Source organism: Acomys russatus, chromosome 32 (genome assembly GCF_903995435.1).
Source record: "Acomys russatus chromosome 32, mAcoRus1.1, whole genome shotgun sequence".
Taxonomy (NCBI): domain Eukaryota; kingdom Metazoa; phylum Chordata; class Mammalia; order Rodentia; family Muridae; genus Acomys; species Acomys russatus.
Window position 1 is genome coordinate 34833163 of NC_067168.1, and position 12832 is coordinate 34845994.

Sequence of the window (12832 nt, forward strand, 5' to 3'; positions counted from 1 at the left end):
GTTTTGTTTTTCAAGACAGAATTTCTTTTGTGGTCCTGGCTGTCCTGGCCTCACTTTGTAGACTAGGCTGGCCTCAAACTCAGAGAGATCTGCCTGCCTCTGCCTCCTGAGTGCTGGGATTAAAGGAGTGTGCCACCACTGCCTGGCATCATCTGGCATTTTTATTGTGTGTTCTGAAGAGATCAAACTCAATTTGGACTCTCTCTGTAGACCAGGCTGTCCTTGGACTCAACAGTGATCCATCTACCTCTGCCTCCCCGAGTGTTGGGATTAAAGATGTGTTCCATCACCAAACTTCACCTTTTTCTTTTTAAATAATTTTTATTAAGTGCCCATGTATGTTTGCTATGGCACATGTAAGGAGGTCAGAGGACCAGTTATAGGAATTGGTTCTCTCCTACCCTGTGGGTCCCAAGAGCTGAATTAAGGTTGTTAGGGTTGGTGTCAAGTACCTTAACCAATTAAGCCATTTCAGCACCCCTAGCCTCTGCCTCTACCTTCTAAGCACTAAGATAACAGGGGTATACTACCATACATGCATATTCTTGGAGTTCTGTTTGTGGGGTGTTTTTGTTTTTTCTTTGTTTATTTGTTTGTTTTTCCTGAGACAAGGTTTCTCTGTGTAGCCTTGACTGTCCCAGACTTGCTTTGTAGACCAAGCTGGCCTTGGACTCACAGCGATCCGCCTGCCTCTGCCTCCCGAGTGCTGGGATTAAAGGTGTGCGCCACCACACCCGGCTCCTACTTGGAGTTTTGGTACAGGATCTCACTATGCCTAAAGCTGTTCTCAAACTTAAACTTGGTTTTATCTGGTTTTGAGGTCTAGGGATTAAACTCAGGTTTTGGCAAATGTTAGTCAAGTAAGTGTTCTACCACTGAGTTTCATCTCCAGTCCTTGAATGCACAATGTAGCCCAGGTTTAAAATCATGCCCCATGATACTTTGCAGAATTTATTTTGCTTTTATTTTTGAGCTATCATACTATAGTTTACACTGGCCTAGAATGAACTAGGTAGCCCCCGCTGGCCTCATACTGGAAGTAAGTAAGCCTCTTCTTGCCTGCGCAGTCAGGTGCTAGGATGACAGGATGAGCCACCACGTCAAGCTGTGAAATTGCTCATTTTCCAGATTGTTCATTGCTAATGTATAAAAATATACTTGCTTTTTAAATTTTATTTTGGTTTTTCAAGACAGGGTCTCTCTGGGTTGCCTTGGCTGTCCTGGACTCACTTTGTAGACCAGGCTGGCCTTGAACTCACATCGATCCGCCTGCCTCTGCCTCCCAGCTTTTTTATTTATTTTTATATGCATTGGTGTTTTGCCTGCATGTGTGTTTGTGTGAGGGTGTCGGGTCATGGAGTTAAGGACAGATGTGAGCTGCCATGTGGGTGCTGGGATTTCAACTCAGGTCCTCTGGAAGCGCAGTCAGTGCTCTTTTTGTTGTTGTTGTTGTTGTTGTTGTTTCTGAGACAGGGTTTCTCTGTGTAGCCTTGGCTGTCCTGGATTCGATTTGTAGGCCAGGCTGGCCTCATGATCCACTTTCCTTTGCTGGGATTAAAGGTGTGTGCCACCATGCCTGGCACAGTCAGTTCTCTTAACCACTAAACCATCTCTCCAACCACCACTTGCTGTCTTTTGATAGACTTTCTATGCTGGTAATCTGAACTCAGGGCCTTATGCTTTAAGCAGCAAGCACTTTATTGAGCCAGCACTTTGATTGATTACTTGGTTGATTTTATTGTTTTGGTTTTGATTTGAAATAGGGGCTCACTGTGTAGCTCTGGCTGTTCTGGAACTTGTTATGTAAACCAGGCTGGGCTTGAACTCACAGAGATTCAACTTTCCAAGTACTGCGCTTAAAGATGTATGCCACCATACCTGGCCTTCTTTACTTATTTTTGAGACAGCTGCCTACCTGATTACTTACTGCCCAACCCATATCCTACATTATTACATTATTCATTCTGATAATTTGTATATATTTAGTTTTTATTTGAGACAGAGTCTCATACTGTAATCTAGTTCCTATTCGTTGTCAACCTACTGCCTCAGCCTCTCAGTGCCAAAATTAAGGACACAAGCAACTATACCAGACTCTTTTTTTTTTTTTTTTTTTTTTTTTTTGAGTGGATTCCTTTAAAATTTTTACCTAATGGCTTTAGGTAGAAGTGTCAAGGAAAAAGAAAAAAGAAGTGTCAAGAACAAATCTTTGTTTTGTTCCTCATCTTATGGGGATGGTTGTTAATCTTATACCATTAAGCATAGTTTTTGGTGTGTAGCTTTTGAGTGCCAAATAGAACTTCGTTGCACATTTTGGGGTGAAGGGCTTTCAAGAACAGTAGTCCTACTTGTCCTGGACTCACTTTGTAGACCAGGCTGGCCTCAAACTCACAGCGATCCGCCTGCCTCTGCCTCCCAAGTGCTGGGATTAAAGGTATGCGCCACCACGCCCAGCTGTTTACGGATTCTTACACATTCTAGATAATACCTTTTGTTTATGTTTAAGCGATGGCTGCCATCAGGAAGAAACTGGTGATTGTTGGTGATGGAGCTTGTGGTAAGACATGCTTGCTCATAGTCTTCAGCAAGGACCAGTTCCCAGAGGTTTATGTGCCCACGGTGTTCGAAAACTATGTGGCAGATATTGAAGTGGATGGAAAGCAGGTGAGTACAAAGTCCACAATAGCTGTTGCGATTGTGTCTTAGTACCTGTTTATGTGGCTTGTTTTGTTTTTCTTGATTTTGTTTTTTGAGACAGGGTTTCTCTGTGTAGCCTTGGCTGCCTGGAACTCACTCTGTAGACCAGGCAAGGCCTTGAGCTCACAGCAGTCCACCTGCGTCTGCCTCCCAAGTGCTGGGATTAAAGGTGTGCACTACTGCCGCCTGGCTCGAGTAGGCTTTTTTTTTTGTACATAGTGTAGCAAAAATGTTAGAAACAGAAATCTATTATCCCCTGCCACATTTATTTATTCTGAAGCAGGGTCTCACATGTTCAGGATTTTTCTTCCACAGCTTACTACATGGGATAGTTACAGGTGTGCAGTAGTACCCACCTGGTGTCGTGGGTTAGATAGCTGCTCTGAGTACCTATTTTGGCCAAGAATACTGTAGAGAATAAAAGTTGGACATGATAATTCATGTTTGAAATACTACAGAGTAAGTTCCAGATTGGGGCTAGAAGATGACTTGTAGTTAAATGCTTTCAGGGGACCTGAATTCAGTCCTTAGAACCCATGTGGTAGCTAACACCTATCTGAAACTCCTGTCTAGGAGATCTGACATCGTTATCCCCAGCTACATACATACATACAAACAAACAAACAAAACACTTATACACTCACAGAGATTGGCCTGCCTTTGTCTCTCTTGAATGCTGGGGTTACAGGTGTGCACCACCATGCCTAGCTAAAAATAGTATTTTTTTAAGTTCCACATCAGCCTCAGCTAAAGAATAAGACAGTGTCCATTAAACAAACAAACAGACAGACAAGTAAATATATATGGGTGAGTAAACAGGACTTGGGATGTAGCTCAGTTGGTAGACTGATTGCCTGTAGCAGGACATTAACCGGATATGGTGACACATGTTTCTAATCCTGGTGCTTGACAGGTAGAGGCAGGAAAGTCAAAATTTTAAGGTAATTCTCAGCTACAAAACAAGTTTGAGGCTAGTCTGTAGTACGTGAGGTCTTACCTCTACAATAAAATAAAATATAAAGATATTCTAGCCCAGCATATGGCGTGGTAGTTATACACATCAGTTGGCAGGCAGAGGTGGACTGCAAGTTAGAGGCTGAAGTAGGCTGAATAGAAAAACCTTGCCTCAGAGAATCAAAGAAAATTGTTAATGGTAACACAGGCTTTTAGTTGAGGCTACTTAGAAGGTTGGAGCAGAGGGATCACAAGTTCAAGGTCAGTCTGACAACTTAGTGAAATGACTCAAAATTAAGCATGTGCACACATATACATAAAGTAGCGGTTATGTAGCTCAGTTGTATAGCACTTGCCTAACATGGTCCATTGTCATCTTTTTTGTGCTGTTATCCTTGAGTATGACTTACCTAGGAAAGATAGGAGAATCCTTCATTCAGGAAGAGGTACTGTCTGCCCCAGAGCCACTCAGCAGCCCCAATGGAGAAAAGTTACCTAGTCTGTTACTCAAAGCTTGATTTTCTTTCTTGGGTGTCCTTTTTCTCTTGTAGCATGGTAATATAATAAACACTTTAATAAAAATGACTTTTTAAATTTTTTTGAAATTATAATTACATTTTTTTTTCTCTTTCCCTTTTCTCCCTCTAAACCAGTGGTTCTCAACCTTCCTAATGCTGCAACCCTTTAATACAGTTTCTCATGTTGTGGTGACGCCCAGTCATGAAATTATTTTTGTTTCACTTCATAACTGTAATTGTGCTACTATTCAAGAACTGTAATGTAAATGTCTGGTATGCAGGAGATCTGCTCTATGACCCCTGTGAAAGGGTCATTCCACCCCTAAAATGTTCGCAATAGATAGAGCTAGAAAGCCACTGCTCTAAAGCCTCCCACAAACCCTTTCTGTTCTTCAAGTTCGTGTGTGTGTGTGTGTCTGTGTGTGTGTGTCTGTGTGTTTCTAAATACACATACATACAACCTGTTCAGTCTGTATGTTAACTTTTATGTATGCTTTCAGAGCTGACCATTTGGAGATGGTAACTAGTTGATGTACTCTTTGCCCTTAGTTCTTTGTGTAGGATTTCATAAACTACAATGTTTTATTAACTGGACATTTTGAATTGTAGGCTTTGTTCTGTTTATAAATGGGCTATTCTGATAAAATAAAACTGTTTTAAACAGCCTGTATTTGGATTTGATTCTCATAAAGAGGATCAGCTGTCTCTGTAGATTGGATAGTCTGCTGTTGGAGTGTATGTAGTGAGTGCCCCTTTTTTGAAAAATGGGGAGTAAGTTAACATTGCACTTTTGTGGTTGTTTTCCTGTCACAGGTAGAATTGGCTTTGTGGGACACAGCTGGACAAGAAGATTATGATCGCCTGAGGCCTCTCTCTTATCCCGACACTGATGTTATACTGATGTGTTTCTCCATTGACAGCCCTGATAGTTTAGGTGAGTGGGGCAGGCTGCTGGGTTGTCACTATTTAGATAGGAAAACATGTGGTTTCTTGGGCCCTTTCTAGTATCAAGTGGTTCAAAAACATATTCTGACATTCTTTCAGAAAGTGAGTCATGCTGGGCAGTGGTGGCGTACACTTTTAATCCCAGTGCCCCAGAGGCAGAGGTAGGAAGATCTCTGAGTTGATGTCCAGCCGGTCTACAGAGTTAGTTCTCAGACAGCCACGGCTACACAGAGAAACCCTGTCTCAAAAAACAAAACCAGAAAAGGAATCATGGTATTCAGAGTTCTGGGCCAATGAGAGTGGAGCATGGGCTTGTGATCCCATTTCATCTTAGGTCTCTCATGGCTTGTGTGTGTGTTGGAGGTGGGGTTAATTTTTCAAAATGATCACATGATGGGTCCCAGTGCGATGGCTCAACAAGTAAAGGCACCTTTCACCAAGCCTGATGGCCTGAATTTGTTGTATGACGGGAGAGAAGTCACTCTTGCGTTGGCTCTGACCTCTGCAGGTATACTGGAATACATGTATGCCCATACACACACACTAGCACATATGATAGGTTCTTTGTTTTGTTTTGTTTTTTAAGTGTTTTTACACTGGCAGAATTAAATTTCAGGTTTTCCCATGTGTTCAGAAGTGCCTGCCAGCTGCGCTGAGATTCTCACACTTGGGAAGCAGAAGCAGGTGGATCTCTGTGTGCTAGAGGGCAGTCTACAGAGAGAGTCCAGGACAGTCAGGACTACACAGAGAACCCCTGTCTCAAAAAATAAAAACGAAGGAAAAGAAAAGCTAATGTCACCCTAAAGTTGGTGTTCAGTTTTCTCAACCTGGTTGGATGTTTAGTATCCTAGCCTTGAATTTGCATGTTGGGTAACCTGCTGGGCCTCACATCATAATTTTGTGCATCTATTTGACAGACCTAAAGCAGTTAACGGTCTGCTTCTTAGGTTTACATTACAGATGCAAGAAAAAAGTGTTTCCTTGCGCTTTCTGTCTGTCTCACTGTGGCAGCCAAGATTGAATAAAGGAGTACAGAGACAAAAGAGAAAGATTTACTCACCCAGTAATAATCTTGTGAACAGCCAATAGACTGTTGAAGCAAAACCTAAAATTTTACTTTATACAAGAAATTGCTGAGAAATATCCCTTATTACATCTAGATGATTACATCTTGATAGTTTAAAGGTTAAAGCTAATTTAAAATGCAAGCATAGACCTAGGCTAAAGGTCTGTGGTAGAGGACTTGCCAAGCTTGCATTAATCCTGAGTTGGAAGCGGAAGCAGGGAGACCACATAGTGGGTCTGAGGCCAGGCTGGGAGCCATGAGACTGTTTCAACAGGAATCTTACGGTTTTGAACCCAGAGCTTCACAAGCTCTAGGCACATGTTCTACCCCAGAGCTACGTCTTTGTCCTGTAACATTGGAATCTTTGCACATTTTGACCCCACCGCTGGCTGACCTATGACAATCAGATTGCCTTTTGAGACTTCTGCTGTCTCATTAACGGTTGGTCTGAAATATACATTATAGAGAAGGCTTGGGTTAGAGAGGTTGTTATTTTATGATGCAGAAGAAATGATCTGGTGCCAGTGGTGGTAGCAGTGCACGCCTTTAATCCTGGGACTTGGGAGGCAGAGGCAATGGATCAGTCTGAGTTCAAGGCCAGCCTAGTCTACACAGTTAATTCCAGGACAGCCAGAGCTGTTATGTAGAGAAGCCCTGTCTCGAATTGAATTTGGGGCTTTACAAATGCCAAACAATAACTTTTTATTGTTGTTGTTGTTGTTTTTTGTTTGGTTGGTTTTTTTGTTTTGTTTGTTTTTTGTTTTTCGAGACAGGGTTTCTCTGTGTGGCCTTGACTGTCCTGCTCACCTTGTAGACCAGGCTGGCCTCGAACTCACAGATCTGCCTGCCTACTTCCCAAGTGCTGGGATTAAAGGTGGCAATAAAAGAAATATTTTAGTCTTTCGTGCTATGTTTAGCTTTATCTTATCTACTCACCTCAAACATCCTTAGGACTGGAGAGAGTTCAATTAGTAAACTACTTGGTGTACTGAGTTTGGGTCTCCAGCAGGCAGCATGCATCTGTAATCCCGGCTGGAAGAGGGACGCAGGCAGATCCCTCATGCCTATCCATCAGCCTAATTGGTGAGCTTCAGTTCAGTGAGAACCTGTCTCCAACATGGTGATTGAGAATTAAACCTGATGTCAATGTCTGACCTACAAAGGTATTATCCACAGAAATAAGAGAGCACTTCATTTTGTTGGGGTTGTGGTAAAGCTTTAAAGACTTTACCTGAGCATGGTGGCACACAGTGATAATCTCAGCATGTGGGAAAGCAGAGGCAAGAAGATTACTGGTAGTGTGCCTCCATTCTGCCTACATAGTAAGCCAGGCCAGTTATATATAACAAGACTCTAAAAACAAAAAGAGCACGAAAGGATGTCTCACTCATTTCTTTAGTCCCCTGCTTTGGAGGTAGAGGCAGGTGGATGTGTGTTGAGTTTAAGGCCAGTCTTGGTCTACATAGTGAGTGTCAGGATTATAACAGAGAAACCCTATTACTCTTGTGTTTTCTGTTTCTCTCTGTAGCCTTGGCTGTCCTGGACTCTGTAGATCAGACTGGAATTAAAGGCATGCGCTACTATGCTCTGAGAACCTCAGCAACTCTTTTGATGGGGCTGAGAAAGGCTAGCACTATTTAGTATTTTTAGTGTTTGTAGAGTGGAAGTTAGGTTTTGCCTTTTTTCTATATTTTGTTTTGTTTGAAGATGGGGAGCCCTGGCTGTCCTAGAACTCACTCTGTAGACCCAAGGTAACCTCAAACTCAGAGATCCTCCTGCCTCTACCTCTTGAGTACTGGGATTAAAGGTGTGTATCACCACTGCCCAGCCCACTTTGCATTTTTCTTTGATTTTGAAATTAATGGATTTTTCCATTACATGGGTCTCAAAATGTTTTTTTGTTTTTACACTGTGTGTGTGTGTGTGTGTGTGTGTGCGCGTGCGCGCGCGCATGCATCATGGTATACATGAAGGTCAGAAGACAACAAACAGGAAACAGTTCTCTTCTACCATGTGGGTCCTGGTGTTGGAACTCAGGCTTGACGGCAAACTCCTTTACCTGTTGAGTGATTTCGCCTGTCCCCAGTGTGCTTTTGCAACTACAGAGGAAAGGGAAATCCCCCTGAACTTAACTAGGGTTCTTGGAGTTTTTCAAAATGAGATTACTGTATCTTCAAATTCTGTGTGTGTTTTTTGTTTTGTTTTTTCCTTTCAGAAAACATCCCAGAAAAATGGACTCCAGAAGTCAAGCATTTCTGCCCAAATGTGCCCATCATCCTGGTTGGGAACAAGAAGGATCTTCGGAATGATGAGCACACAAGGCGGGAGTTAGCCAAAATGAAGCAGGTGTGCTTTGGGGCAGGGCAGCTGGAGCTCTGTTACACACACTTTAAGACAGGGTCTCACTGTAACTAGGCTGGCTTCAAACTCAAATCTCATTTCCTCTTCCTTCTGAGCCTTGGGATTAAAGGCTTGAGCCACCACACCTAGCTTTCCTATAGCAGTCTTAAACTTTGTTACCAGAACCCTGTTTTAGAATCCCTGAAGTTCTAGCTGGGCATGGTAGTGCCTTTAATCCCAGTACTCAGGAGGCAGAGGCAGGTGGGTTGCTATGAGTTCCAGGCCAGCCAGGTCTACAAAGCGAGTCCAGGCTACACAGAGAGACCCTGTCTCAAAAAAAAAGGATTCCTGTGGTGGTTCTCTGCCCACCTGGTATTCATTGGCTGAGTCTCACCAAGGAGATCCCTAAGGCTCCTTATTTTCTGATATGGGAGTTAGGAGTTCCACCTGGAAAGAAACCACCCTAGCAATAGTTACTGCTTCAGACCCAAAGAGTTTGTCAGACACCTCCTTTCCCTCTCCAGCAGCTAAAGGGTCAGGAAATCTTAAAGGTGCTTATTAGTCCAGACAGAAGGTGCAAGTTCCTTTGTAATAAATAAACCTTGACCTTTCAGGTACCAGGTGTTTTAATGTCAGGGCTTCTCCAGTGAAGGAGGAGTGTTAAGGTCTTTAAAACACCCCCCCCCATAAATAAACAAACAAAAAACCAACCCAGGTTTCCCCTCAATATCAAGGACAAGCACTATTGCTAATCTCAGGCATTCATTCCTCTGTAAACCTGGACACAGGCAGATTATTATTATTACCTAACCTGTTGCTCCCTTGCACTATACTTAAAGTATTCTCGGATTGAAACTACAGTTCAATGGCTTGGGGAGTACCAGTTGGGTAATATATCTGTGTGTGTGCGCGCGTGTGCGTGTGTGCTGTTTTCATGCACACTAGAAAAGGGAATCAGATTCCATTATAGATGGTTGTGAGCCACCATGTAGTTGCTGGGAATTGAACTCAGGACCCCTGGAAGAGCAGCCAGTGCTCTCAACTGCTGAGCCATCTCTCCATCCCGCCCGCCCCCCCCCCCCCCCCCCCACACACACACCGTTATAGGTTTAATCACCAGCATCATTGTAATAAAAAAGGCTTAGGACCAAACAGCTTGCCCTGGATTCCTTGCTTAATCTCCCAGAGTCTGGCTTCCTCTATGTACAAAAAAAAATCAGGCTTAAATTTGGATTGGTGTAAGCCAAGAGTGGTGGCATGTACCTGTAGTCCCAGCTGTTTAGGAGGTTGAGGCAGGAGAATTACCAGGTGGTCATCGTCAGGAATGTTAGTGAGGCCCTATCTCAAACAAAATAGTTGGGAGGAAAATGTTTCAAATGTTCTACATCTACATAATAAGATTTAGAGGCTGGGTGTGGTGGTACATGTCTTTAATCCCAGCACTTGCAGGTAGATCACTGTGAGTTCAAGGCAAGCCTGGTCTATCTACAAAGGGTAGCTAAGGCTACACAGAGAAACCCTGTCTTGAAAACAAGGGGAAAAAAGAGTAAGACTTATCTAAAACACTCTTCTTTTTTTACTAGGAGCCAGTAAAACCTGAAGAAGGCAGAGATATGGCAAACAGGATTGGCGCTTTTGGGTACATGGAGTGTTCAGCAAAGACCAAAGATGGAGTGAGAGAGGTTTTTGAGATGGCCACGAGAGCTGCTCTGCAAGCCAGGCGTGGGAAGAAAAAGTCTGGGTGCCTCATCTTGTGAAGCCTTGTGAAGCGCAGCCTCATGCGGTTAATTTGAAGTGCTGTTTATTAATCTTAGTGTATGATTACTGGCCTTTTCATTTATCTATAATTTACCTAAGATTACAAATCAGAAGTCATCTTGCTACCAGTATTTAGAAGCCAACCATGATTATTAATGACGTCCAACCTGTCTGACCAGCCAGGGTCCTCTGACACTGCTCTAACAGCCCTCTCTGCACTCCACCTGACACCAGGCGCTAATTCAAAGAATTTCTTAACCTCTTGCTTCTTTCTAGAAAGAGAAACAGTTGGTAACTTTTATGAATTAGGCTGTAACTACTTTATAACTAACATGCCCTGCCCATCTGTGAGCTGCAAGGAGCTCTGGTGAGTCATTCCTTCAGGGTTTCCTCCCTCACAGACTCCATTGGCAGAGCTCTGGGGTGGGCATCCAGTTTTTTGAAAACTTGCTCAGCCAGAAAGGCCCAAGTCCACGTAGCTGTGGCACAGTTACAGTTCTGTGGTCTCATGTTAGTTACCTTATAGTTACTGTGTAATTAGTGCCACTTAATGTATGTTACCAAAAAATAAATATATCTACCCCAGACTAGATGTAGTATTTTTTGTATAATTGGATTTCCTAATACTGATATTTGTCATTCCCACAGAAAGTGTATTGCTTTTTTTTTTTTTTTTTTTTTTTTAAAGAAAGTGTATTTGGAAATAAAGTCAGATGGAAAATTCATTTTTTAAATTCCCATTTTGTCACTTTCTCTGATAAAATATGGCCATATCTCCCCAATGCAGCTTATGTATCATCCCAGGACCCCGTTCCAGACTGGACTAAGTGAATAGGAATTTGGTTTCTCGCCTGAGGCAGTTAGACCTTGGAGGCGCATGGCCTCCCACCTGGACTGCAGGGCCTGGCTCTAAGTCACACTGCTCCTTTCTCCACACTGTATCCAAGGTGCCTCCCAGAGCAGCCACCAGTTCTTATGGGTGGCAAGGGGGGTTTCTCTTCTCTCCAGCTGACTAAACTTTTTTTCTGTACCAGTTAATTTTTCCAACTAATAGAATAAAGGCAGTTTTCTAAACTTCCTGTATCCTGGTGTGTGTTTTGCTTTCAACAGGGCTAAGGGCAGGAAGGTGGAAAGGCTCTGCCTCACTGACTAATCCCTTGATGGAGAAGTTCCCTCTTGCATGGTACCAGCTCCTCCCACTCCCATACTCACCCAGACTAACCTGGCTCCTGCCAAGAGCATGGAAGTGACTATCCTGTGACACATTCAAGTCTAAGAAGTGGGGTGGAATACCCTGTAGTGAGACAAAGGGGCACTAGAGTCCTTGATGCTGGTGGGGGGGGGGGGGGACCGCATTGAATCCTCCACCCTTACTGAAACCACCAAGGCATGGTTGCACACGCCTTTAATCCCAGTACTTGGGAGGCAGAGGAAGGCAGATTTCTGTGAGTTTGAGGCCAGCCTGATCTACACAGTGAGTCCAGGACAGCCAAGGCTACACAGTGTCTCAACCAAAAAAGAAAAAACAAAAAACAAAACGCCTTTGACAGGGCTGTTTTCAGTGCTATTAAAAACACTAGGCCGGGCATGGTCGCTCACGCCTTTAATCCCAGCACTGGGGAGGCAGAGGCAGGCAGATCGCTGTGAGTTTTGAGGCCAGCCTGGTATGCAAAGGGAGTCCGGCACAACTAGGACTGTTAGAGAAACCCTCTCTCAAAAATAAAGTAACACAACATGGGACTGGAGAAATGGCTTAGTGGTTAAGAGCGCTATCTGCTCTTCCAGAGGTCCTGAGTTCAATTCCCAGCAACCACATGGTGGCTCACAACTGTCTACAATAAAATCTGGTGCCCTCTTCTGGACTACAGTTGTACATGCAGGCAAAACACTATACATAATAAATAAATATTAAAAAAAAAAAAAAAAAAACAGGCTGGAGAGATGATTCAGTGGTTAAAAGAACTGGCTGCTCTTCCAGAGGTCCTGAGCTCAATTCCCAGCAACCACATATTGACTCAAACCATCTATACTGGAATCTGATGCCCTTTTCAGGCCTACAGGTGTACATGCAAACAGAGCACTCATATACATAAATAAAATCTTAAAAAACAGATCAGTGTGGTGGCACCTATAATCCTAGCACTTGGGAGGCAGAAGCAGGTGTATCTCTGAGTTCGAGGCTAGCCTGGCCTACAGAGCAAGTTTCAGGGCTACATAGAGATACCCTGTCTAGAGAGAACCACCACGCATACCCCCCCCCCCTTCCCTAAAAACTGTACTTGGGAGCTCCAGGGCTCTGTAAAAGACCTTATCTCACAGAAACAAAACTGCACCGCTGATGTCCTGAAATGGTTCAGTGTGTAATGGCATTCACTGGCCACGCCTGGGGTTCAACCCCCAAATTCTCACAGTGGAAGGAGAGAACCAACTTTGACCTCCATATGCATGCCCCCACAGTACAATTTAATTAACCAATAAGAGTAATTAAACGTTTCTGTTTTTAAAACCCTATAATATTGCTAGATGCATGATCTCTGGTGGTAAAGTGGCACAA

The 12832-nt window shown here is 43.4% G+C and overlaps 1 protein-coding gene and 1 non-coding gene across 3 annotated transcripts in view; both read left to right on the top strand.

Moving 5' to 3' along the window:
• Positions 1-10960, top strand: part of Rhoa (ras homolog family member A) — a 34057-nt gene extending 23097 nt beyond the window's left edge. For both annotated transcript variants that reach the window (XM_051140705.1, XM_051140707.1), the window contains exons 3-6: positions 2507-2664; positions 4983-5103; positions 8396-8526; positions 10104-10960. In XM_051140705.1, the coding sequence (XP_050996662.1) occupies positions 2509-2664; positions 4983-5103; positions 8396-8526; positions 10104-10277 (582 nt within the window). In that variant the 5' untranslated portion in view covers positions 2507-2508 and the 3' untranslated portion in view covers positions 10278-10960. The remainder of the gene's footprint in view (positions 1-2506; positions 2665-4982; positions 5104-8395; positions 8527-10103) is intronic.
• On the top strand, positions 6015-6151 carry LOC127184509 (small nucleolar RNA SNORA31). Its single transcript, XR_007830147.1, has one exon. It is a non-coding gene; the product is annotated as a small nucleolar RNA SNORA31 (small nucleolar RNA).
• Positions 10961-12832: the final 1872 nt, after the last annotated feature.